The 22,508-nt window shown below is 48.6% G+C and overlaps 2 protein-coding genes and 1 pseudogene across 2 annotated transcripts; 1 reads left to right on the plus strand and 2 right to left on the minus strand.

Annotated features, from left to right (window-relative positions):
- Positions 1-980: 980 nt before the first annotated feature.
- LOC126496919 (RCC1 and BTB domain-containing protein 1-like) lies at positions 981-2,531 on the minus strand (annotated as a pseudogene).
- A 2,132-nt stretch (positions 2,532-4,663) lies between these two features.
- LOC126496920 (serine protease 40-like) lies at positions 4,664-13,702 on the plus strand. Its single transcript, XM_050134604.1, has 5 exons — positions 4,664-4,844; positions 5,470-5,632; positions 7,661-7,935; positions 9,634-9,803; positions 13,352-13,702. Exons 1-5 carry the CDS (start codon positions 4,664-4,666, stop codon positions 13,700-13,702), a joined length of 1,140 nt encoding a protein of 379 aa, XP_049990561.1.
- Positions 13,703-15,856: 2,154 nt separating this feature from the next.
- On the minus strand, positions 15,857-20,109 carry LOC126497021 (cryptic protein-like). The gene is made up of 5 exons (XM_050134809.1): positions 20,062-20,109; positions 19,798-19,965; positions 19,105-19,219; positions 18,908-19,017; positions 15,857-16,105 (listed from the first exon to the last, which is right to left on the minus strand). Exons 1-5 carry the CDS (start codon positions 20,096-20,098, stop codon positions 15,990-15,992), a joined length of 546 nt encoding a protein of 181 aa, XP_049990766.1. The 5' UTR covers positions 20,099-20,109; the 3' UTR covers positions 15,857-15,989.
- Between the last annotated feature and the right edge of the window lie 2,399 nt (positions 20,110-22,508).

The following is a 22,508-nucleotide window of genomic DNA, read 5'->3' on the forward strand; positions in this document are numbered from 1 at the left end:
TTTCCTTTTTCCAAGTTCAGAAGGTCCTTCCAACAGAATGGAAAAAAGCATAACAGTTACTTTCATCCTCTTCCAGTGTTCCAGCCCAGATGTGGGAAAACATCTACACATAAGAGTTGTGGGACTGGGGGGTGCACAGCTTTAATCCCAGCACTTGGGAGGCAGAGGCAAGTGACGCTCTGAGTTTGAGGCCAGCTTGGTCTACAGAGGGGAAATCCTGCCTCAAAAAACAAAAGAGGAGGGCTGGAGAGATGGCTCAGAGGTTAAGAGCATTGCCTGCTCTTCCAAAGGTCCTGAGTTCAATTCCCAGCAACCACATGGTGGCTCACAACCATCTGTAATGGGGTTTGGTGCCCTCTTCTGGCCTGCAGGCATACACACAGACAGAATATTGTATACATAATAAGTAAATAAATATTTAAAAAAAAAAAAAAGAGGAAAAAAAAGAGTGAGGAAAACGGCTCAGGAAAAGCATGCATCCTTCACGAATCCCTTCAGGGCACTGTATTTCCGATGTGTGGAAAAAGAAAAGAAAAGCAACCTGGTGGGTTCACCCAAGGAATTACTCCACCCACAGTGCCGCCAAAGCACCACCCATACGGCTCAACAGTCCCAGGCTCCAGCTCTTAAAGGCTCTGCATTCATTTGCTTTAGCAATAAACTCCTTATGGTGTGCCGACTAAGGTTTTTGGTCTCTTTCCAAAGTAAGGTATCACCAAGTCCAGCAGACCGATGGCAGCCTCCGTGGCAGACCTCCCGTGTCTGTGTAGAGGCACTGAAGAAAGGGGCCGTGCATGGGGTAAGGATGCCAGGCCATTTCCGTCACTTCCTTCACGGCTTCCTTCCAATAGGAGAAAGTGCTCACACCTGACTTCAAAGAAGTTTTATAGATAGGAACATATTTACCGTCTACTCAAAACTTCAGACATGACTTTATTTCCCATCTACTCAAAACTTGCAACTCAGCAGTGTCTGGACTATCAGAGTCTTTCCTTGGTCCCTCTGTAACTGTCTTCACGCTCTTCAGACAGGGGGGCAGAACAGGCAAAAGCCTCATCCGTTGCAGGAGGAGCAGGTGAAGCGGGAAGAAGCCTGGACCGACTCTCACATTGGCCACACGTGTGCGCGTGCGCGCCCTGGGTTTGGGCAGCAGGTGTGTGGGTGAAGCGGCGGGCTGACAACCCTTTCTTTCCCACCAAGATACGTGCTGGGCTTAGCAGGTTATTTTTATTGCCAGTTCCCAGCCGCCTGTATGTGTTAGCTCCCCAGGCAGAGAGCAAGCTATAATTAGAGTTAGTGCTAGGATATGGCATAGCTATAAATAATATGGTCCACACGCGTTCACTGTAGAGTTGCTGCTCTCACTGGGGTCAGCCAGTTGCCATAGTTTCTCTAGCCTGTCTGCCCATTTCCACTGTAGCCATGAGTGAGGTATGACCACAGGCAATGCCAGCCGCTCTCTTAGTAATGTCGCAGGTCTGTAACTTCCCAAGGAGTTATCTGCTGTGCTGTAGATCCTGGTGCCACCTGGTCACAGCTGACATAGCTCCAAGCAAGCACCTCTCCATCAGCTGCTAGAGCCGTCCGACAATGTGAGACATGAGCTAATTCAGTAAACTGCTTGATCAAGAGATTGGTACCAACGTGGATGGGAGCAAATGCCTTAGTTGAGGGTACCATTCCCCAGCTAGCTGTAGCCGATATGACCACTTCATTTTCAGAGCATGGGAGAAATGGGGGCCACTTCCATAACTAAGCCTTTTGATCTTGTTTTCACATAAGGTTTCTTGGGCACCAGTGTATTCTGGTTACTTCCAATTCCTAGAGATTTACTACAGTAGTAACTTTGATCACCTAACTGGCTGCTAATGGTTGCTGAAGACTTTCAGTGAGATGAAAGGGTGACTCCTGGGTATTCAGACAGGACTACAGCTGATAAGGTAAACCTTATATGGGGATGAGAGAGGTCAGGATATCTTCTCTGAAACAAAAGGGAATAGTCCTGTTTGCAAGATTCCCAGAGAATATTCAGGAAAGGAGTACGACCCTAGCCTAGGTTATATTGTGCAGGCTGCACAATATTCTATTTGAAAATGTCTCTGTATTTAAAAAGTATTGCCTGTATTGTCAACATTTATAGACAATGCTAATTGTGATAATATTCTTGATTTTCTACTGGCCAGAGGCTTCACCCAGACACAAGAACAAGGGACCCATCTCCCTCCCTATGTCTCCATAACCCCCCCCCTTTTATAACCTGTCTCATACCCACATGGTACATGCCAGGCCAGAACAACAGGGCCAAGTGACTGCCGACTGAGATCCCTTAAACTGTGAGCCAGAAATGGACCTTTGCTTTATTAAGTTGATTAAGTATTTTGTCCCAGTGACAGAAGGCTGAGAACCACATGGAAGGTCTTCAATGCACGAGGCCCGGTACCCCCTTCTCACCCCTCCTTGTCCACCTTCTTGGTTCTCCATGCTCCAGTTGTCTGAGTCCCTTTCCATTCCTTACCTGGTGGATGACCCATGTTGCCTTGGGACTTTTCTCTCCCTTTAATCGCTCTGCTCGGTTACATCGTGGCTCAAGTAACTGTTCTTCTGAAGTGTTTCTTGACCCTCAAGACTCAGGCCCCCTTATCCAGAGTAATAGATTGCCTTCTGCTCCTTTTATAATATTTAAAAAGAAAGTCCCCCAACGGCCCATGAGTTTACATTGGCTCTGGCAGGCAGGAGGGAGGCAACTGACCTGACTTCAGAGCAACAAGACCCAACGCCATGTCTGCCCACTCTCACCCTTTTATAACACAGTCCTTACACTCTGTTAGAGATCTTAAAAGTGGTCTGAGATGGGGTTTTCATTGGCATATCTCCCTGTGTGATGGGAGCAACATTGACCTTGCTTTCCGTGAAGCTGCAGACAAGAAGGGTGGTACTAGATTAATCATGTATAACAATGACTGTTTGCTTGTATGTCCCTTCCGCCTAGCTTGAACCCGGCCTTCATGTTTTATAGATTCAAAATTTTCAGTGCCCTCCTAAAAATAATCCTCTTACTATTCACTACCATCTGGATTCTCAAATCCTGTTTTTAAACAAACAGCAAGCTATCCTAAATCTTTCGAAAGGAACTTCATTTTGGAGTGCTTCTGTTTGGATTCAAACTCCTAGAGTCAAAAAAACAATAGAACATTTTTATATTAAGGGAAAAAAGGAAAATATTAATGGGGACCAACCAGTTGGGTTAATATGCTATTACTGATATAGAAGATGTTAATGGGGGGGAGGCGGCTAAAAATAACTGTTATACAATTCCTTTTGTAATGTGAATGTCCGTATTCTTCCTCTGATGCTAATAGTAAAATAATGAGCTAGATGAGGTTATCACAAACAGGAGTTGCAAAAAGTTAGAGTTGGGACTGGGTGATGCTGAAGTCAGTAAAGAACTTACTTACCTTGCAAATGTGAAGACCTGGGTTCAACCCCCAGAGACTAGGAAAGAAGAGAGGTGGGGCTTGGTGGCCCTACCTTTATTATTCCAGCAACCATAGAGGCGGAGGCAGGTGGGTGCCTGGGGTTCACTGGTCAGCCTTCTCAGCAAGTGAACAGGCCAGTGACAGACAGAGTCTCAATGAATAAGGTAGGTGAGGGGCAACAGCATAGGTTGTCCTTTGGCGTCCACTAACGTCTGCCCAGTATGGGCTTGCAACTGGGGCACATAGACGATTTGGATGCTAAAAACCGAACTTGCCTAAGCTCAGAACTAGCCACTCTGCTGAGGTTATGTCTACGGGATCAAAGTGGCCAAGAAGAAAACGTGAATTCACACAGCTAAAGCTCCCAGCAGCTGTGGTACTTAACCCAAGACCTACACGAAAGCAAGGCTTCCGAGGCCGGATTCCAGCTGAAAAGCTGGCAATTGCTATGGGAAAGACAGTCACTTTTCTTTAGGGCATGTGACCCCTGGTAACTTCCCCGTGTCCACGTGCATATGGGCCATACTCATTGCATAAATGACGAAGTAAGGAGAATATGAAGTTGGGAAATATGATGGGGACGGGAGGGGGGAGGGGGTGCTGAAGGGAACTGAGGGCATGTGTGAAAGGTGAATTTGACCAAGATCATTGTGATGATGTATGAACATCTCAAAGAATCAATAAAAAAAAAAATTTTAACTGTAGAGCTTTCGAATGGTTCTGTGGTTAAGGGTACTTGCTGCCCTTCCAGGGGCTCGAGTTTGGTTCCCTGAGATCCATCCACACTGTCTGTAACGCTAGCTTCAGGAACTCTCATGCTCTCCTCCGACTCTGGGGACTTTGGGCTGATGAGCTAATGACACGCCAATCTGGGTGATGAGACTTTGTGTTTTTGAGTGCACATTGTAACAGGACGAAACTGGGAGATTCGGGGGGGGGTGCCGTGAATGCTTTTGCCACTCCCGGAGGAGCGGACGTCTGCCGAAGCCAGAGAAGAGGACCTGAGGACAAAACTTTCTCCAGTGCGGGCTGCCTCCCATGGAGCTAGCTAGGTTTTCAGCGCCCTTGCTCACCTCCCGCGAGGTCAGGATGGGCGAGAGATGGTACCTAGAAAGCAGTTTGCCAGTGTCAGCGGTTGTCTGCACGTGCTTTCTGTGTGGGACCCAGACACAGGGCGGCCAGATGCGATGTGGAGCGCCAGGGCCCAGCAATCGGGCCAGGGTGGGTATGGAACCTGCCTGCTGGCTGCTCTGCTCTGGCTCAGCCTCCTGCCCCAGCATGCCCAGGCCACCCAATCTGCCAGCAGTAACAGCGCTACAAATATAACAACCACCCAGGACACAAGAAGTACTCCATCCCTGTCTCAGGGTAAGTAGGCAGGGGCAAGAGTGACCCCTAAAGTAGAAGGAAGGTTTCCAGTAGGTGCGTTCCCTCCCCCACTCCCCTCAGAACATAGGCAGTTGGAAGGTCCTGCAAGCCTTATGTTGAAAGGGAGGGGCTTGAGACGGGGACCTCCACGCGATGGTCTTGCTGGCTCTCACCCATTGATGCCAAGTCTCCTCAGTTCAGGGTCAAGGTTGTGTTATGGCTGTACCACCACTGTTTACATTGGGCTAAGGGGGGGGCTTAAAATGACCATGGACCTGAAAAATAACGGTTTCTGCCAGCTTTGGCTTCTACTTCCATCTCTGTCTCTTCAGAGCTGTGCTCCTTAAGTTAATAAGGACTGAGGATAGCCTGATGTCACCCAACCCTTTGCCTGCACCTCTGTCCTGTGGGCCTTGCTGAGAGGAAGCGTTGGGCCAATCTAACCTTCTCTCCCTGCTCTTTGTGGAATGAGCCATGACATTCCACCCTTGACCTTGACTCTGGCCACCTGAAAAGGGAGAAGAGAAGTCATTGCGTCCCCTGGCTCCTGCTGATGCTGACATTTGGGGCACCAAGCACATGCATCCTGAATGCAGGTGCCTGGCGGCTGGGATTGTCTCCACAGTATGTGGCAAGACCAATTTCCAAGGGAAGATCTATGGCGGTCAGAAAGCAGCTTCTGAGCGGTGGCCGTGGCAGGCCAGTCTGCTCTTTCGTGGCAGACATATCTGTGGAGCCGTTCTCATCGACAAAAACTGGGTAGCTGGTGCTGCCCACTGCTTCCAAAGGTGCGTGTTCCCTCCCCGGGGCCCTTCTGCTGGGAAGGGGGTGCAGGAGAGAGTCACTAGGAGGGAAGGGGAGGGGTGAAGGATGCAGAGCTGACAGTCCTTCTAGGCTGGGTTCTGGGATAGCCCTGCCCTTGAGTGGTGTCCGCCACCCCGATGGCCATCCCTGCCAGTGTTAGTCTAGCATTACAGACAAAGATCTCACATTTTGTCTCTCACCCTGGGGATGTCCTCTCCTGCTCCCAGAGACTAACTAGTGTGACTGTCACAGTGATATACACCTTACTTCTAAACAACTAATTGAAATTTCTTTCCCAACGTATAATTAAATTAGTGCTGGAAAACCAGTTTTAGCTTTGAAGTGGTCCCCTCCAACTTTCTCTTTTCTCTTTCATGAACATTAGGGATCAAAACATTGTTTCCTTTAAGTACACGTCAGTATCTGACTCTTGCTCACCTCCAGACAGTCCCTGCAGACGGCAGCAGGTCTGGTTTCTCCTGGAAACCATTGCTACTGTGACCTGAACTAGGTAGACGTGCAACAGGTCCAGTGCTTTTAATGAAAGTGACAATCCCAGGCCCCTATTCCCAAGACTGGACATAGTGAGGACCTCTGTGGACAAGCATCCTGCATCCTCTGTCCAGGGCGCTCTGCAGGCTCTATCCAGGGCATGTTTATTGGGAGTTTATTTGGGTTCAGGCCACAATTACACTGGAGCATAGTTCTCTCCAGAGGTATCCTGGTGGTGGTGGTGGTGGTGGTGGTGGTGTGTGTGTGTGTGTGTGTGTGTGTGTGTGTGTTCCTGTCTTTCCTTTCATGGGGGAATGTCACAATTCCTCCCGCTGGAATGATCTGTGTACTAGCAGAGTCAAGCAGATATAACTTGAGCTCACAGTGTGCCCAAAGGAAGCAAGGAGGACAAATTACTGCACATGGGTTTCCATTTACATACTCAGCATCCCTGTGTGCCAGACCCGATGTGGAGGGTCCAGAGGATGCGAGGCAAAGGCCACTTCCCATGGTCGTAGGTCATGAAGGTATGTCAAGGAGATACAGCAAGAGGTCATACAGCAAGAGGGGCCCTTAAGGAAGGAGACTTGGGAATGTGGAGTGGGCATGTAAGAGGGCCATGTAGTGGACACGCAGACTAGAATATAATTTGTCTTGCAGAAATAGTAAGCTTTCATTTATTACTCTATTTTCTCCACAAATACTTCTTGAGTACCCATAGTTAGATAGGAAAACAATCTTGAGAAAAGACAAAGTGTGACAGGTGGGGTACGGGTCATGCCAGACAGGAGGTGAAGTCTTTGAGAAGCCATATAGCTACAAGACATATCTGAGCAGGCTCAGTGAGTCTTTGTTCCTCCAAGATGAAGGGATGCAGTTTGATGAACCTCCGATGGTCCTACCCAATCATGAGATTGAGAGCCCCACGGATTCTGAGGTACCAGAAGCCTTCAAAAGATCTGTGTACTTAGGCTGTGTGTGGTTATCCTGCCCCTCAAGAAAGACAGAGGGGGAAAAAACAGTTTTGAAAAAGGAGGAGAGGCCGGGCGGTGGTGGCGCACGCCTTTAATCCCAGCACTTGGGAGGCAGAGACAGGTGGATCTCTGGGAGTTCGAGACCAGCCTGGTCTACAAGAGCTAGTTCCAAGACAGGCACCAAAGCTACGGAGAAACCCTGTCTCAAAAAACCAAAAAAGAAAGAAAGAAAGAAAGAAAGAAAGAAAGAAAGAAGGAAGGAAGGAAGGAAGGAAGGAAGGAAGGAAAGAAAGAAAGAAAGAAAGAAAGAAAGAAAGAAAGAAAGAAAGAAAGAAGGAAGGAAGGAAGGAAGGAAGGAAGGAAAGAAAGAAAGAAAGAAAGAAAGAAAGAAAGAAAGAAAGAAAGAAAGAGGAGAGACCTAAAATGAGAAAGAGACGAGGTCTGGCTGCCTGCAGGGTGGGTAGTCAGGGAGACAGGACTGAGCCAACACTTACAGCCACCCCTACCCCCCCCCACTCCCCACCCTCCACCCCCCTCCCGCGATAGGTCTCACAACCCGAATAACTACCAGATCAGGCTAGGCTACACCAAGCTGAGCAGTCCCACCGAGTACAGCAGGCAGATGTCCGTGTACAAGCTCATCGTTCACAAAGACTACAACAAATACTACCCCCAGGGAAGCGATATTGTCCTGATGCAGCTGGAGTCACCCGTGGAGTACAGTTCCCACATCCTTCCAGCCTGTGTCCCAGATAAAAACGTAAAACTTCCCAGGGAAAAGGCCTGCTGGGCCAGCGGCTGGGGGCATCTCAGAGAGGATGGTGAGTACACAGGGTAGGTGAAGAGGGTGAGGGGCAAGAGACCGTGGAGGCCTTTCCTGTGGTTGAGAACCTCGGTTTCTGGGTCAAAAGCAAACTTCTGACCTTCAGATCAGAAGTGCGGGCCCTTTGACTCCAGAGCTCTAAGTGTGGTTGACTCTGTGCACTGCAAGGTTCTCGCCAAGCAGTGGTTGCTCCACCCTGGCCAGGAAAGACATGGGGTATTTTTAAGGAGATGAGAGTAACCAGGCATGGAGCATTGGGGTGCTTGACTGGGGACCAGTACCTCTGAGAACCTTACTGCCCAACCCTTAAGGCTAGGGAAGACTACCTGTTCTACCAGCTTGTCCAACTGTATACATGGGGTTCTGATCCAGGGACCCATGAATCAGTCACCCGTGGACCAAAGGCCTGAGTGTTGGGGACTGACATTCTCCTTGTTCTTATTCCCTAAACAATATGATAGTATTGTGAGTCTCTATAGCAATGCCCTTGGTCAGATAGTGTGCCATCTAGAGACGATTTCAAGTGCACAGGTTCTCAGCATACAGTGTGCAGAGAGAACTCAGTGTCTTTGGAGTTTGGTATCCTGGGCCACAGGGAGAGCCTGCTGTCAGCAAGGGGGCAGCTTAGGTTGAGAATACAGAGTTCCTCGGCAAGGATTCTACACAGGATGTTTTTGACGTAAGACCATATAATGGCAAGTTAAATAAAGTGAATATAAATGTGACATGAAATTTAGGGTCACAATCTGGCAAAGCAGCCCCAAGGAGGTTTACAGTCAGATGTTTCTCTGAGATCAGGTCTAGGATCCCCATCCCTGGTCCTGTAAGTGCAGTCCCGCAGTCTGTCCCGAGAACAGTGTCTCAGCACCACTAGTAGGGACAGACTTTCACTCCCTAAGGGCCTATGTCAGGGCAGGTAGGGTCTTCAGGCCTGGCCAGGCGATGGGAGTAGGAGCACAGAAGGAAGGTGTGGTCTGGGGCAGCTCTCAGAGCAGAGAACCTGGCCTCCCTAAGAGACCAAACCGTCAGCCATCTTCTGTCACGTCCCCTGCTGAACACGGTTGCTGGGCCTCGGGGCAGGTTTGGGTTTGCTACACACAGGCAGCCCCTGACCAACCTTGAGGGATGCGCACGGTGACCCCCGCAAGAAGTGAGCCGTGCTGTTGTTGGTCTGCTCCTATGAGGCGACCCCAGGCCAGATCTGTGAGAGCACTTGGAAGCAGAGTTCACATCTCCAGGTCCAGTTGCTCCTTGTGATTGGCCAGTCTTCTTGTCGTGGTCCTAAACATTTCTGCTCTGAGTCCTATGCTACGGCTGCACTCGGACTCCAGCGTCCCTGCACCCAGCTTGGGCTCCACAGAGCAGCCAGAGCTGTTGGAAAGCTGAGTTGCCCTTTCCTTGGCTGCTGTGCCCTTGGGTACACAGTCTCAGTCCCCTAACCTGCTGAGGAGGCTCTGACTGAGATCCCCCCTGCACTGAGACCTTTGCAGTCGCCCTGACTTCCCGCCTGCTCCTGTCTTCCACAGCCCCTCTGCTTGCCCCTTTCCCCTTGTCACTGCAGGCCTGTCATGATCCCTTCTCTGCTACTGTGGCCTAGGACTGCTGCCCCACCCCCACTGGTCACCAGCCATCATCCTGGGATGGGCAATGGCAGCTTCTCTCTGCTCACGAGCACATCTGATTCCTGCTCCCACAGTGATCCTGCCCTTACCTGACGACCTCTATGAAGTAGAGCTCACCCTCATGGACAATGACGTGTGTAAATCATTTTTCCCGCCGCCAGAATCTAGCTCCAGTAGAAAATACTACATCTACGATGATATGGTGTGTGCTGCCGATTTCTCGATGACGAAATCAATATGTTCAGTAAGTGACACCTACTCCCATGTGCAGTCGGGCTTGGCCACCCTTGTCCCTCTGTCTTGGTTCAGCCCTTTCCTCCTTTCCGTGTATTCTCCGGACCTCGTCTCCTCCGTCTGGTTGGGCTTTTTAAACACGTTGTTGAAAAGCAGCCCGTCAGAAAAGAGGCATCACTTGTCATGCCTTGGGAGTTTCTAGAAATCAGCTCAACAAGCCCATGAGAGCATCAAGTGGATGAAGGTGCTTGCCATCAAGCCTAATAGCCTGGATTTGATCTACCATGCAACCTGCTTGATAGGAGAAAACCAACTCCGGCAAGTAGCCCTCTGAGTTCCACACCCATGTGGTGAGTGGGGGCTGTGCACGCTCACATGTGCTCACACCCTCACACACACACATCACACATATACACACACACAAGCACATACAACACAAGCAAAATAAATGAACTAACATTTAATTAAAACAATAACAAATTGATACACTGATGTAAACAGCACCCAAAAAGTCCTCCTGGTGCCCTTTCCTTTCCCTCGTTCCCAGAATTGTCCTGTTTGGCTTTAGAAACACTGCAGCTTCATGCTAGGACCCTACCTAAACACACATCAGGCAGGGTGCCGGCTTTTGCCTGGTTGCATTTTTAGTCAACAGGATGCTAGCCATTCGTGTTGCTGTATGAATGTGCTACACGCTTCCTTATTTGTTCTTATCCTGGTGGCATGCGGCAATTTTTAGGAGAGGACTTTGCAATGACATTGCCCTGAACAGGCCCAAGGGGTCCTCACGCTAGCAGTAGAACCACCGTGCCCCGAGATGCACATGTGTTCTTGTCGTACACCTACTCCAGGCAGCTCTCCAGTGTGGTCGTACCAAGTTGTGTTTCCACCCTGGAGAGTTTAGGTTGCTCCACGTTGTACCAGTCTTTTGTTTTTGTTTTGTTTGTTTTTGTTGTTGTTTTTGGATTATCTGCCTGTTTCATTTTAACCATTAGATGTGATCTTTCTTTCTTTCTTTCTTTCTTGTTGTTTTGTTTTTGTTTTTCAAGACAAATTTCTCTGTGTCACCCTGGCTGTCCAGGAACTCGATCTGCAAACCAGGCTGGACTCGAACTCACAGAGACCCACCTGCCTCTGCACTCCAAATGCTGGGATTAGTGTGTATCACCACTGCCCAGCAGTATGTAATTTTTTATTTGCATTTTTCTGATGACTAATGAGGTTGGCTTTTTTTTTTTTTCTGTGAAGTATGTTCTCAAGGTTGCGAGGTTGGTTTGTCGCCATTGGTCGATCACGTGTCTTCCATAATGATTCACAGGAACTCTTCTATTTGGGGCATGAGCTCATCACTAGTTCATGTGCAGTCTGAACTGTTTACATTTAATGGTGGGGGCACTGAAGCTAGAAAGGAAGTGGGCAACTAGAAGCGTCTCCTGTGGCCTCTGCTTGCCCTAGAGTCTGTCTTCCTCTTTCTCTTCCCTTGGCTGTCCTCTTGCTTCAGAAGTGTATGACTTTGCATCTTATGTGCACCTTCCCTGCTCCTCAGGAGCCAGATGATTCTCAACACCTTCTTCCCAGCTCGTCTTGTAGTATCAGCAGGTGCCCTTAGTTGTCCTACCCTGTTAGCTCAGTTCACCCTGTGCTCCTGTTCAGATGGCCCTTTGCTCTTTCGTTCTCTTGCTTCCTCTTTCTGACACCAGTGCTCACAATCCAGCTTCTTATTCTTGCTTTGAATTTTTCTTGTGGCTGGTTTTGTTTGTTTCAAATCTATTTATCTGTTCATCTGTTATCTATCTATCTATCTATCTATCTATCTACATCTGTCTATATCTATCTATCTATCTATCTATCTATCTATCTATCTATCTATCTATCTATCTATCTATCTATTCACCTGTCTACCTAATACATTAATCTATCATCTGTTTGTTTGTCTAGAAATGATCTTTCTGTGTAGCTCAGGTTAGTCTTGAACTTGCGATCCTTGCGCCTCTGCCTCTGGAGTATGTATATATTACCCAGCTTGCTTTGCATTTTAGAATAATCAAATCAGTTAATTTAGTCCCGCCCCCGTTTGTATGTGTGTTTGCGAGTGCATGCGCTCACGCGCATATGTGAGGGTCAGACAATGGTTTATGGTAGCTGTTTCTCTCTGCAACGTGGTTTCTGGAGTTTGAACCCATCTCACATGCTTTGCATTTACAATAGAAAGAAAGGGTCCGTCCTGTGTTTCCACCTACTGACTGCCACCCCATTTACGGTGACCTGCCAAGACCAGGCCTGCAGCCCTGTCTCAGAAGCTCCAGAATTTTCACCAGAGCCCCTTGCTTCCCTGCTGAGCAACTGTGTCTCTGCCCACAGCTTGTCACAGTCACGCCTCAGTGATTCCATCCAGTCATGGCTCGGAGAAGCCCTCTTACGACTTAGTTTGTGCATCCCCTTGAGTGTTCTTCCGCCGTCTGTGCGGCTCATTATCACTATGTATGATCTTCAGGTGTGTGCCCACAATTCTCCCTGTAACCTGAGCATTCTGAAGACGAAGACTGCCTTGACATGTGTTTCAACACAAAGTTGTTGGGGACTGTGTTGTTTTGCTTCCTGCACTTTGGTCTGAGACAGGAGCGTTGCTACCCTGCTGTGCTTGGAGTTCCCACCTCTCTGCTGGAGCCTAAGAGCTCCCTGTGGTTCTCTCCTGGCTGGGCCCCTGAGACAGCTTAGCGCATCCTCCAGCTCGGCATCTTCTAAAGGAGCTCAGCCAAGGGACTGAAGAATCACTCGTAACTTTGTTAAGTAAAACACAAAGGTACATGTGGGGTGATGTGTAGAGACAGGGGATTCAGCCAAAAGATGACGGACCGTGTCTCCAGGCCCATTAGTCGGTTACGGACTGTCTGAGTTGGGGTTTCTATTGCTGTGAAGACACCATGGCCAAAGCTTCTCTTATAAAGTAAAGCTCTTAGTTAGGGTAGCGCGCTTACAGTTCAGAGAGGTTCAATCCATTATCGTGGGGGGGGGGGGGCACAACAGGGCAACATGCAGGCAGACGTGGTGCTGGAGAAGTAGCTGAGAGTCAGTCCTACATCCTTCAGGCAACAAGTAGACTGCTTCATTGAGTGGTATCTTGAACATATAAGAGACCTTAAAGCCCGCCTCCACAGTGACACACTTCCCCCAAAAGAGACCATATCTACTCCAACAAGGCCACACCTCCTAAGTGCCACTCCCTTTGGGGGCCTTTTTTTTTTTTTTCCCAAACCACCACAGTGACTATTTGGGACTTCAGCGACATCTCCCACATAGACAGCCGAGAGCCGATGTTCAGCTTGTAGACTCTCCACCAAATGGTATCCTGGGTTCCTTGGTAGCTTTGAGCAGTGGGGCTCCATGAAGATACTGGCCCAAGAGGCTGCCTGTGCTTGGATTTGCAGAATTGCTTCGATGATCCAGATGAGACTACTCAGATGGCAGAGCCACCTGGTATCCCTCATATTCTCCCAATCCTGGTCAGTGTGTGTCCCTCCCTGTGGTCGCCCCACTTTGTGTCCTCTCTCTCCTCAGGGAGATTCTGGGGGCCCCCTTGTCTGCTTACTGAATGGCTCCTGGTACTTGGTGGGGCTGACCAGCTGGAGCGCCCCGTGTGAAACCCCACTCACCAGCCCCAGTGTCTTCGCCAGAGTCTCCTACTTTGACAACTGGATTAAAGAACACAAGAAAGCATCGCCTGACCCAAAGCCACATGGACATGGGCCTGACCCAAACCCACAGGGGCCCAACAGGCCCCCTCACCATCCCAGACCCCCTGGTGTTGGAAAGCCCTGGAATAGTAACAAAGGCCAAGGCGTTGCCATCAAGCCAATGATCTGCACGGTCCTGCTGTCTTCTTGGGTCCTCCTTCTTCAGCTGAGTTAGTTCGGGAACCCGTGACAGAAGCACAGGGCCTTGAGCAGCCAGCATGTCCTGTGAGCGTCCTGGGTATTGAGCTCCATACCATCTGTGGGCTCACCTGTCCATCTGAAGCCGTACTTGCCCTAAGTCAGACGGAATAAAAAAATAAATAAATAATAAACGAAGGCCAAAAGCTTAAGAGACTTCTGACTTTTTCTGTCCCTTCAGCACCACTCCTCATACTTTTTCAGGCTTTCCAGCTGCTTGGTTCCAGAAGGTCACCTCCTCCTTAAGCAGGGACAGCAGCTATCAATTGCTAATAGCTCCTTGACTAGGAACGGGACTCCATGCCCACACCTCCTCCTCCATGCCAAGATTTTGTCTGCTTTGAGCTTCTTCAGGACTTCTGCATGCCGTCAGTCTCCATGGGTTCATATACGCCCATGCACAGCTGTGCCCTAAAAAGGCTGCTTCCCTGAAATCATCTCCTCCTATGTGACTCTCACAATCTTTCTGACATCTCTTCCACACAGATCCCTGACCCTTGAAGGAAGGATTGTGGCATAGACATCTCATTCACGATTGAGCATTCTTCTCTGTACATTGTCTAGCTGTGTGTGTGTGTGTGTGTGTGTGTGTGTGTGTGTGTGTTACTAGCCATCAGTTACAAGAAGAAGCTGTTCTGGTGAAGGCTGAGCAGTACACTCATCTATGAGGATAGCAACAGGTCATAATGGGCTGTTTTATTTTTATGTCTATTGTCATTTAGCAGAATAATATTAGTAGGTTTCCCCTTAGGGCCTATGATCTGTCTATAATCAGGCTCTTGACCTTAACAATAGTGTCAGATCTATGATAAAGCAAAGGCCATTATGAGTTGTTTTATTGCTACGGTCATCTAGCAGAATAATAGTAGTAGGTTTTTCCCTTAGGGCTTATGACCTATCTATCTAGTCTCATGTTCTTGACCTTATTGACAGTGTCAAGTAACGGGTTCCATCTCATGGAGTGGTTCTTCAACCCAGTTTTTTTTTCTTAAATTTTATTTATTATTTATATAATATTTGTCTACATGTATTCCTGCAGGCCAGAAGAGAGCACCAGACCTCATTACAGATGGTTGTGAGCCACCATGTGGTTGCTGGGAATTGAACTCAGGACCTTTGGAAGAGCAGGCAATGCTCTTAACCACTGAGCCATCTCTCCAGCCCTTAAACCCAGTTTAAGGAAAGAGGTTGGTTACTTCCTTGACATTTTTGCCACAGTCGCTCCAGAGGAGAGCATTCCTTACTAGGCAGGCCATTATTGTTGTTTGAAGGTGCACAGCCGGGTAAGATGAACAACTTTTCTCCTCCAGTAACAAGTGTGGCACCTTCCAGCACTGTGAACACTAGCCAGTAGTGGTGAAGTTTCCAGTTAAGTGACAGCTAGAAGTCTCTATGTTCTGACGTAAGGATGTGATGTCTTCAGCAAAAAGGCCTTACCATCATGCTGTGAATGGTAACCAATAGCATTAGCAGTAATGTTTGGGGATGTTAATGGAATCCCATTACCAATAGCTCAAAAGATGCAACCTATCCCTGGTACGGGGGGTTTTATTTGTTATCATATAGTATCTAGTTGGGGCATTCCCCTTGATAACACGTTAACTCCATTTAAACTCCTCATTTTACATGTGCATGTATTTTAGGGAGATGCTGTGAACTGCCAAGAGTGGTCTAATTCCTGCTAATGAGGAGGCAGGTTCCAGGATGCTTGCCCCCAGTCCCTCCTGTCTTCCTTACAATATCCACACAGCATGTTTAAGGTTGTTGGCTTTCGCAAAACGCAGAACAGTGTTCTGGACCCACCGTCCCTCTCCCATGGGCTCAGAGGTCAGTGGAGAGACTGACAGCCAACAGTGGATAACAGGGAGCTTCAGCAATGAGGCACACAGGTAAGGGTCCAGGCTGTTCAGAATGACTGTCACCTGGGAAGGACTGCTTGTTGGGGGTTTCATTCAATCCTGTTCACTGTATATCCAGAAACCTTCAGAAAGATTCTGGGTTGAATATACTGGGCTCTTCTATTGAGGTTTGCCTCCACTGGAGACCTTGAAAAGAGGCTCAACGAGCAAGGAGGTCTCCCTGTTGAATGTGTTTATTGCACAGTACAAGGACCTTACACATTTCAGCCGGTCTGTTATTTACAACACACAACATCCAAGCAGATGCCCGCTGCCCAGCCTTCCTGCTGGCATGCTGCGGTGCCATGTGCAACCAAGGATGACTCCTGGCAGCCCCAGGAGATGCTGTCACTGGGCTTAGGAGCCTCAGCCATCACCAGCCATGCCCTGCAGGAGGAGGCCAAGCATCAGAAGACTCAGGGCACCGCTTACACTTGACCCTCTGGTCCCTGAAGAACCTGACGAGAGGAAGCCTTTCAGGTCTGAAAAAGAACACAGAGAACACATAAAGTTCATGACTATGGGCTTGGCTAAAGGAACACAGAGATGTCTGCACCCAGTCTCACTAAAACCCTCTTCTGTCTGGTCCTTTTATAGCTGGAATCTGCCCCACCCCATGTGTGTGTGTACATATATATTCTCTTATGTACATGTGTGTATATAATTTTTTTTATATGGGCTTACAGTATTCAGCCTGGGACTCACTATTTAGACCAGGCTGGTTTCTGGCTCACAGAGAACGTCCTGTCTCTGCCTCCTGAAGGCTGGGACAAAAGGTGTGCACCACCACGCCCAGCCACCTTCCTTCTTTTTCAGTACTGGATGACAGAACTCTTGCCTGGAATGTGTTCAAGACAAACAAATGAAAGACTTATTTTCCCCGCTTCCAGAGACATCTAAATCTTGGTACGACATTGAACACTGAAGGGAAAAGCCTCCACTGTTTTTGCAGGCAAACAGACCTTTCTTTAGCCTGACTCATTTAGCTCACGAGCAGAAGAGGGAGGCCTACCAGAATGTTGTATTGGATGCAGCCAGGGCAAACAGAATTTAAAGCAGCTTGCAGCAATTCTCCGTCCAGATTAGCTCTTTGTGTCTTTGTCTGTGTGCAGGTGTGTATTCACGAGTGTGTACAAGGTACCTGTATGCTTGTGGAAAACAGAGGTCAACCTTGATGGTCATTCTTTAGACACCGTCCAGATTTTTTTTTTTTTTTTTTTTTTTTGGACTTGGGACTCATAGATTAGGATAAGCTGGCTGGCCAGAGGACCCCTGGGATTGCATCATCAAGAAAACAAGACAAAACAAAAAACCCACAAGTATGAACAAAAGAACAAAAGCTTTGATATTGGTTTGGGTGTGGTGGTTCACATCTTTAATCCTAGCTCTTAGGATGTAGAGATAGGTGGGATCCAGGCTAACCAGCAAGATGCAGTGATACCCTGTATGTCTCACATAAGAAGGAAGACAGGAAGGGAGGACAAGGAGAAGGGAAGGAGTAGGAGGAAGAGGGGGGATAGCAACTGATGAAGATTTCTGACATAGATCTTGGCCAATCACAGGAAAACGCATGCAGCATCAGGTGAGGGCAGGGTCAATCATACAGGGTCACCTTCTCTGGGAGAATGGAGGCAACAGGGGGCGATTCAGGCCCCTTAGGCAGTTGGGTCTCACACACAAACTACAAGTTACAGCAGGTAAACATCCTAGGGTCCCAAACCGACCCTGTGACCACTGTGGTGTGCTTGCTAAGGAGATCACTTGAGATTAAAAAGAAAAAACTTAGAACACCACTATACATTTAGAGAAAAACTTTTTAAAGTGTTTTATTAATATTTTATGTTTATTAAAAATCTACACTTTTTATTCTGTGAACTGCCACTACTTTATGTCACACTAGGAAAGAAAAAAATCCTGTTACTAGTGGATAGTTTATTACTAGAACCTGAGATCTTATTATATCATTTATCAAAGGTCTTCTAAATTTTTGGACATGCCAAAGACCTTTGTCATACCCATTACTTTTGGCGTATGTGGAAGAAAAAAAGAAATGAAACCAAGTTTGACCACTTGATACCTGTCAATGTCCCTTTATTACTGAATAGACAACAGGATCGAGTTATTTTTATTTTTGTTACTCTTGGAGGTTTTAGAGATTTCTATGCAGGGGCAGAGGCAGTTACCCTGGAGGGGGGAGCTTGTTACTTTGTCTAAGTTTGAGAATGGAAGCATTTTCAGAAACCCTGGCCATTGACCAGCAGATATAGGAGTCTCTGCCCTGAATGTTTCCAAGACCTTGCATGGGAGATTGCTAAAGACCCCAGAGAGTCCCTTCCCGGCATTCCCAGAGAGGAACTGCTGATAAGAACTGATGTCAACTGTGAGACTACCAGATTTACTTTGTAAACTTACGCTGATTCCCAAAATTTGTGTCCTCCAACCTCTGGGACTCAGTGAGGAGAGGGAAGGCTCTTGGGGGGTTAATGGCTGGGCCTGGAGACATTCCTGGTGCTCCACAGGAAGAGGAAGAGGACTCAGGAGCTAAGCAATCACTAAATAACCTAAGCGAACGCCTTGGCCAGAGGGTGGGGCCAGGCAGTGCAGCCAGTCACTTTCCCTTGCTCTGGTACCTCCCTTCCTGGACGGCTGAGGGACGGGGGAGCAGGGGACAAACCGCTCAGTGCCACATCCACTGGAGCGGTTCAGAGGTGCCTGAGAAAGGGCATAAAAATGGTTTGGGGGAGGGGTAGGAGGTCATTTCATGCAGTGTTCCTTGGACACAGTGGACAGCCCAACCACCCAGGAGTGACAGAGGCAGAGGGGGGCAGGGAGCTGAAGGGTGAACCTCCGCTGCCTTGTCTACCATTGGAAGTCCAAGCCAACTCCTGATAAAAGGAAGACTGTGGCACAAGACATCAGGAGGCAGTGTGGCAACCCCTCCCTACCTGCTCACGGCAGTTCTTGTGTCCCCAGGGTTTGGGTACCATTAGTGATCTGCTGAGCCAGTCGGACTCCCAGATTAACTCTGTTCTGCATTTTCTTAAGCTTCTGGGAACCCAGTGCTGAGATCAAGACCCAGCAGTCCCCACAAGGAAAATGTAAATAATAAATTCAGTTTATCGAAAGTCTGTTGCCTGACGCACGGATCTAATTTGCTCGTTTCTATGTCTCCTGGCACAAGCAGATGCTCTATGGACCATCCACTAACAACAAAGACACAAGTGTATGCATGCATGTATGCGGCAGACGCGTTTGGGGCGCGGGGGTGGGGCTGGTGCTCTTACCACAGTGGCCGAACGTTTGGCGTGGGAGGCAGTACAGGGCTGAGAAGATGCACCTGCATAGGCGGCAGCTGTGGAGGGTCCAAGCTCCATGCCCCAGAGCGCCACAGTCTCTGCAGAGGCCAGAACAGGTCAACGTTCTTCGATGTAACCCCCTCTCGCAGGTCAGACCCTGCCCAGCCCACTTGTGCTCCACCCACCTGCGCCTCTGGTCGTGCTCGCAGTAGCGGCCAGTGAAGTGTGCAGGGCACACGCAAAAGCTGCCCAGAACGCAGGTGCCTCCGTTGTAGCAGCAGCGGGATCCAGGGATCGCACCTGCAGGTTGACCTAGGTCAGCAGCTGTGCTGGCCCCTGGAGCTCCCCTAGTCCCCTCCCGCAGAGGGCAGGGCGCCACAGCCTGAGAGGGGACTCTGCCTGCTGCGTGTGTTTGCTAGGTAAACCTCACTCTTTAGCTGAAGGCTGAAAAACAAGCTAGCAGGAATGTGGGCGGGGTCCGGGACAGCCCTTGACACCCTCCAAGCGGCTGCTTCTCTCACACCCTTCCACTGCTAACGTTAGCCTGTGACTTTGTGGACAGTGATTAACCACAGGCCTCCCAGGCAGGACCACCCGTGGGTGTGATGACGCTAGCGCCACCTGGAGCCTCTGGGCGTGCTGGAGTTGCCTGAATGTTAGGGAAGAGCCTGTTGCCTTAGCGACAGAGGAAAGCTGCTACTTTTGCCGAAGAAACCGTGAAACCTGAGAGTAAACGCATCACTAGAATTTCTTTTTCATTTTTTTTTTAAACTTGACGGTGAAAAGATGCTCCTTGAGGCGTCTCCTTTTCACCCTGGTTTATCCCACTTTTTCCCCCCAGGATCCACTGCACAGAACTGCACGGAATGAAGACTTACTCTCGCCAAAAGTACGGGAGTGAGGAGGGGAGTCCCGTGGTCGCCAGCCCTCCTGGCTGCCATTCATTCTGCTGGAATCACTCAAGGTCCCATTCAGAGTCGTCCCCGGGAGCCTTGGAGACAAGATATTGCTGACTTGTCTGACACTGTCAGGTTCTCTCTGATAACCTTTGAAGAACAGCAAAGTAAGAGACGAACAGTAACGGAGAAACGAGGATCTTATGACTTAGAACTGAAACTCAGGTGGGGAAAAAAGTTACTTACTGTTTCCCTGATGGGCGAGCTGCAGCACTACAGTCATCAAGAGCAGAGACCTGGAATGTTCCAAGGAAATGGTTGAAGTTTCAAGTATGCAGTCAGTATAAGCACGTGTCAGCCATGATATAAAATATATAGCACACTTAGAACTTAGCAAAAAATTACAAGCCTGGTAATCATTGTAGTATTTGTAGATTTCCGAAGATGCAGTTAAAGTTTAAAAAGGTTTTGAGATGGAAAATGCCTGAGAATTTTTAACCCCCTAGCCTGGCTTTCTAGTACCTGGATGACTTCTGTGCTTACCTGGCTTGGTGCCTTTTCAAACCAACACCTAGGGCTGGCGAGTCCCCTCTCATCTGTGCTTGGAGTCGCTATAGCAGGTCGTAGGAGGCACAAGCTTGCAAGACGGGGACACCGCTGCCCTGTGCCTGGACCAGAAGACACAGAGCTGAAGGAAGATGGGTGAAGCCAGATGCTGAAGACCTCAGGCCAGGGCTGCTAGGCCATCCAGGCTTGAAGGGCTGTCCCTTAGAGAGAGTCCTGCTGAAGAGGGGGTGGGGCCTCCCCAGTGCTATTTACAGTAATGACAACAGCGGGGTGGCCAGTCCTTGATGTAAACCATTGGGGACAGAGACAACAGGACGCCTCAACCTTACTAGAAAACAAACAGGAAATGGAAAAGGTTGAAATCCCAATGTGAACCAAAGAGCTTTCCAGGAGACTGAATGCTGAGGCTACTGGATAGTCCCTGTACTGGGAGATCTTGAAGGGCTGGGCTGGAGAGGGAGCTGGGCAGTGGGACTCAGCAGCTGAGGGTGCTTCCATATGTCCTGTGTGCTGAACAGGAAGGCAGAGGGGTCACTGCAGGCTCGGCTTTCTGGGGAGTTCATTTGCTCCCACACATGGAGCCTCTGCCTTCTGCTGTGCTCAGCACTCTTTGGGGGGAGACAATGTTCCTCCCTGATGCCACAGGTGAGAAAGCTGAACCCTGAGTGGTTAAGCCCTTTGACAAGCAGATCCTTGAGAAAAAGAAAAACCAGACGCTATGAGGAGTCCACAGCCCATCTGTGCATAGACCCTTTAGCCTGATGCCAAAATGAGATGCTGCAAGGCGCAGCCCGACTCTCTGGAGCCAGTGGCCCCGGGGCTTCTGCTCCTCCGGTTTTCTATCTGCTAGGATATGTCCTGAGCCCCGTCCTTATCATAAAAGGGGACACTTTGCAATAGGCGCGATAAATTCTTCAGTGATTTTAATGTAGGAACTCACTTCTTAAAATATTGTTTCCTCCGCCATTGCAACAGTGTTTGGCACTGACTTCATTCGTTTTTCCTTTAAATCTGAGCTTCATCAAAGAGGCTATTAATCCAGAAAGGAACTGGAGAGCCTCCCTGGCCTCTGATCTCCCAGCGAAGGGCTCTGTGAGTTTCCTGGACCAGAGATTGGCAAAAACAGTGGGCAAAACCTACAGAGAGGATGGGGCCTCAGGACTTCAGGGAGAGACAAAAATACACTATTCATGTGATGTTTATTAAATGTGATGTTTATTACTGGTAAATTACTCAGTTCAACCAGATGTAGAAAACAAATACATTTGTAACTTTAAATCAATACAAACTTTCATTATGAGCTTTACAATTGTATATTTAAAAACAGAATGTAGTGCTGGAGACATGGTTCAGCAGTCAAGAGCACTATTGCCCTCGCAGAGGATCTGTGTTCAGTGGCCAGCACCACACGGTGGCTCACAATCATCCATAACTCCACTTCCAGGGAATCCAAAGACCTCATCTGATGCGTCCAGGCACCAGGAATGTATGTGGTACACAGACATGCAGACAAACAAAACATTCATGCATACAAAACAAAACAAAGTACCCAGTGGTGGTGGCACACGCCTTTAATCCCAGCACTCGGGAGGCAGAGGCAGGCGGATCTCTATGAGTTCGAGGCCAGCCTGGTCTACAAGAGCTAGTTCCAGGACAGGAACCAAAAAGCTACGGAGAAACCCTGTCTCGAAAATTAAAAAAAAAAAAAAATCTAAAAATAAAAGTCACCCCTCAGCTAAAGGAGTGAGTGTATTTCTTTGCATAAACCATTTTTGAAATGGTCATTGTACAGCATGGCCCAGGAGCTTGCTGAGAATATTCACGTCGTAGGGAGCTATCTCGAATCTAATCTCTCCTTCACACAATTTCTTTCAATCAGATTTCCATAAAGGACATTCCAGTGCAGACGTGAGAGCCGGAAAATTGACCCAGTAAATTCAGATTCACTATGTTAGTGTGAGCCTGGCCTATCCTATTTCCCCCTGGCCTTAGTTTTCAGAGTTACAAAGAGCAGCTCCCAGACACTGTCCTTATCTGTTTTGCTGCTCTTTACCTGTGGTTATTTGCTTGCTAGGCAGGAGCTAAACCACCTGAGCCACATCCAGCTGCTCAGATGAGGTTGGAAG

This window comes from Alexandromys fortis, unplaced genomic scaffold, assembly GCF_014885135.2.
Source record: "Alexandromys fortis isolate MF-2015 unplaced genomic scaffold, M_Fortis_MF-2015_v1.1 scaffold_20, whole genome shotgun sequence".
Taxonomy (NCBI): Eukaryota; Metazoa; Chordata; class Mammalia; order Rodentia; family Cricetidae; genus Alexandromys; species Alexandromys fortis.

Bases quoted from the DNA above. Each gene is read 5' to 3' on its own strand.
- LOC126496920 (XM_050134604.1), top strand. From the start codon at position 4,664: ATGTGGAGCGCCAGGGCCCAGCAATCGGGCCAGGGTGGGTATGGAACC. The intron at 5,633-7,660 runs GTGCGTGTTCCC...CTCCCGCGATAG, and splicing joins GCTGCCCACTGCTTCCAAAG to GTCTCACAACCCGAATAACT. The intron at 9,804-13,351 runs GTAAGTGACACC...CTCTCTCCTCAG, and splicing joins TGACGAAATCAATATGTTCA to GGAGATTCTGGGGGCCCCCT.
- LOC126497021 (XM_050134809.1), bottom strand. From the start codon at position 20,098: ATGACTGTAGTGCTGCAGCTCGCCCATCAGGGAAACA. The intron at 19,966-20,061 runs GTAAGTAACTTT...TGTTCTTCAAAG, and splicing joins GCTCGCCCATCAGGGAAACA to GTTATCAGAGAGAACCTGAC. The intron at 16,106-18,907 runs GTAAGAGCACCA...GTTCTTTTTCAG, and splicing joins CCAAACGTTCGGCCACTGTG to ACCTGAAAGGCTTCCTCTCG.